Raw genomic sequence first — 1,253 nt, forward strand, 5'->3', positions numbered from 1 at the left:
CATCCTCATGATCTAACAATATTCTAAGAAATAATGTTAAAATAATTCATGATTTAGATAACTTCAAATAAAAAACTTCACTCATTAATTTATAAAAGCAATACTCTATTGTAGAACTGCACCTTAACTAACCTAAACTGTACTAAAAAAGCCAACTCGCATGACCATCATGATTCAATCTACAGTTCTCTCTTCGAGCACAATGCGATGCTAGCTTGCTTACTGTCGGTGGCAGTCTGCCTCAATGCAGCCTCAATGGAATCATGCTGGCCTACAATCGACACTGCTTTCTGAAGCTACCTTTTAAAATACACTTAATGAATTTTAAACTCGTGATCATGTTGCCTGTTGTATAGATGTATGCAGTTATTGATTATATTAATTCACAAATTTGTCCTGATTTTCTATAAAGTATATTAAAAAAATTTGTCATTTATATACTGAAGCAAGAACGACTGCGCACCGGTCTGCGCATTCTCCACGCTTAAATATGGTACAGCCACAAATTATTATATTGGGTTTTTTAATAATTAAGATGTGTATTTGTACAAAAATAAAAAGTATTTAGAATCTTCATTTGTACAAAATTTAAATATCTTATAATTGAAAAAAAATGACATTTCTTAAAATTGGAAAAATAAAAATTGAATACCAAGACGCAATTCAAAATCACAACCTTAAGTTCTTTAGAACACATACTTAACCGGCGACGCTGGACGCTTTTAACGTTTTTGGTAACAAGAAGAAGAAGAAGAACAGCAGTGAGGCAAAAAGGAACCAGAAGAATTTCTTTCACTTGCTAGTACACAATTTTACAGTACACAAACAGAAATTATCTTAATTATACAAATGATCTATGCTTTCTATGGCCACCCTCTAGGCTCCTATCCATGGCCATTGTTCCTCCATTCACTTTTGAAAAATGTTTAGTTTACTGGTGGTATGTGTTTGCTGAGGAATTTGTGGACTTCAGGCCAGATCTTGTTGGTTTCTCTTCCACTAAATGACTGCAATAAGTTATGTTTTCTGCAAAATAAACAAGATTAATGCATAAGCAATCATTTTATTTTGCATCATGATCAAACCATGAAAATACACCTAGACATTAAACATCTGAAAGTTTAAGATGTATCATCACTACTATGTACATGCAGTTAACTCGGAGTCAGTATGCTGGGCTCTGGTAGCTTCCACAGAGGTAATAGGCATTTTTCGTTTTGACTACGCGGCCAGTCTACTACGAACTAATAGAG

The 1,253-nt window shown here is 33.8% G+C and overlaps 1 protein-coding gene across 1 annotated transcript in view; it reads right to left on the reverse strand.

Annotated features, from left to right (window-relative positions):
• Nucleotides 1–637: 637 nt before the first annotated feature.
• Nucleotides 638–1,253, reverse strand: part of LOC117121826 (GTP:AMP phosphotransferase AK3, mitochondrial-like) — a 3,345-nt gene continuing 2,729 nt past the window's right edge. Inside the window, exon 5 of the mRNA XM_033267192.1 lies at nucleotides 638–1,026. Within this exon, the coding sequence (XP_033123083.1) occupies nucleotides 927–1,026 (100 nt within the window). The 3' untranslated portion in view covers nucleotides 638–926. The remainder of the gene's footprint in view (nucleotides 1,027–1,253) is intronic.

The sequence above is a fragment of the Anneissia japonica genome, unplaced genomic scaffold, assembly GCF_011630105.1.
Source record: "Anneissia japonica isolate Jap-2015-1 unplaced genomic scaffold, ASM1163010v1 scaffold2392_len1475705_cov187, whole genome shotgun sequence".
Taxonomy (NCBI): Eukaryota; Metazoa; Echinodermata; class Crinoidea; order Comatulida; family Comatulidae; genus Anneissia; species Anneissia japonica.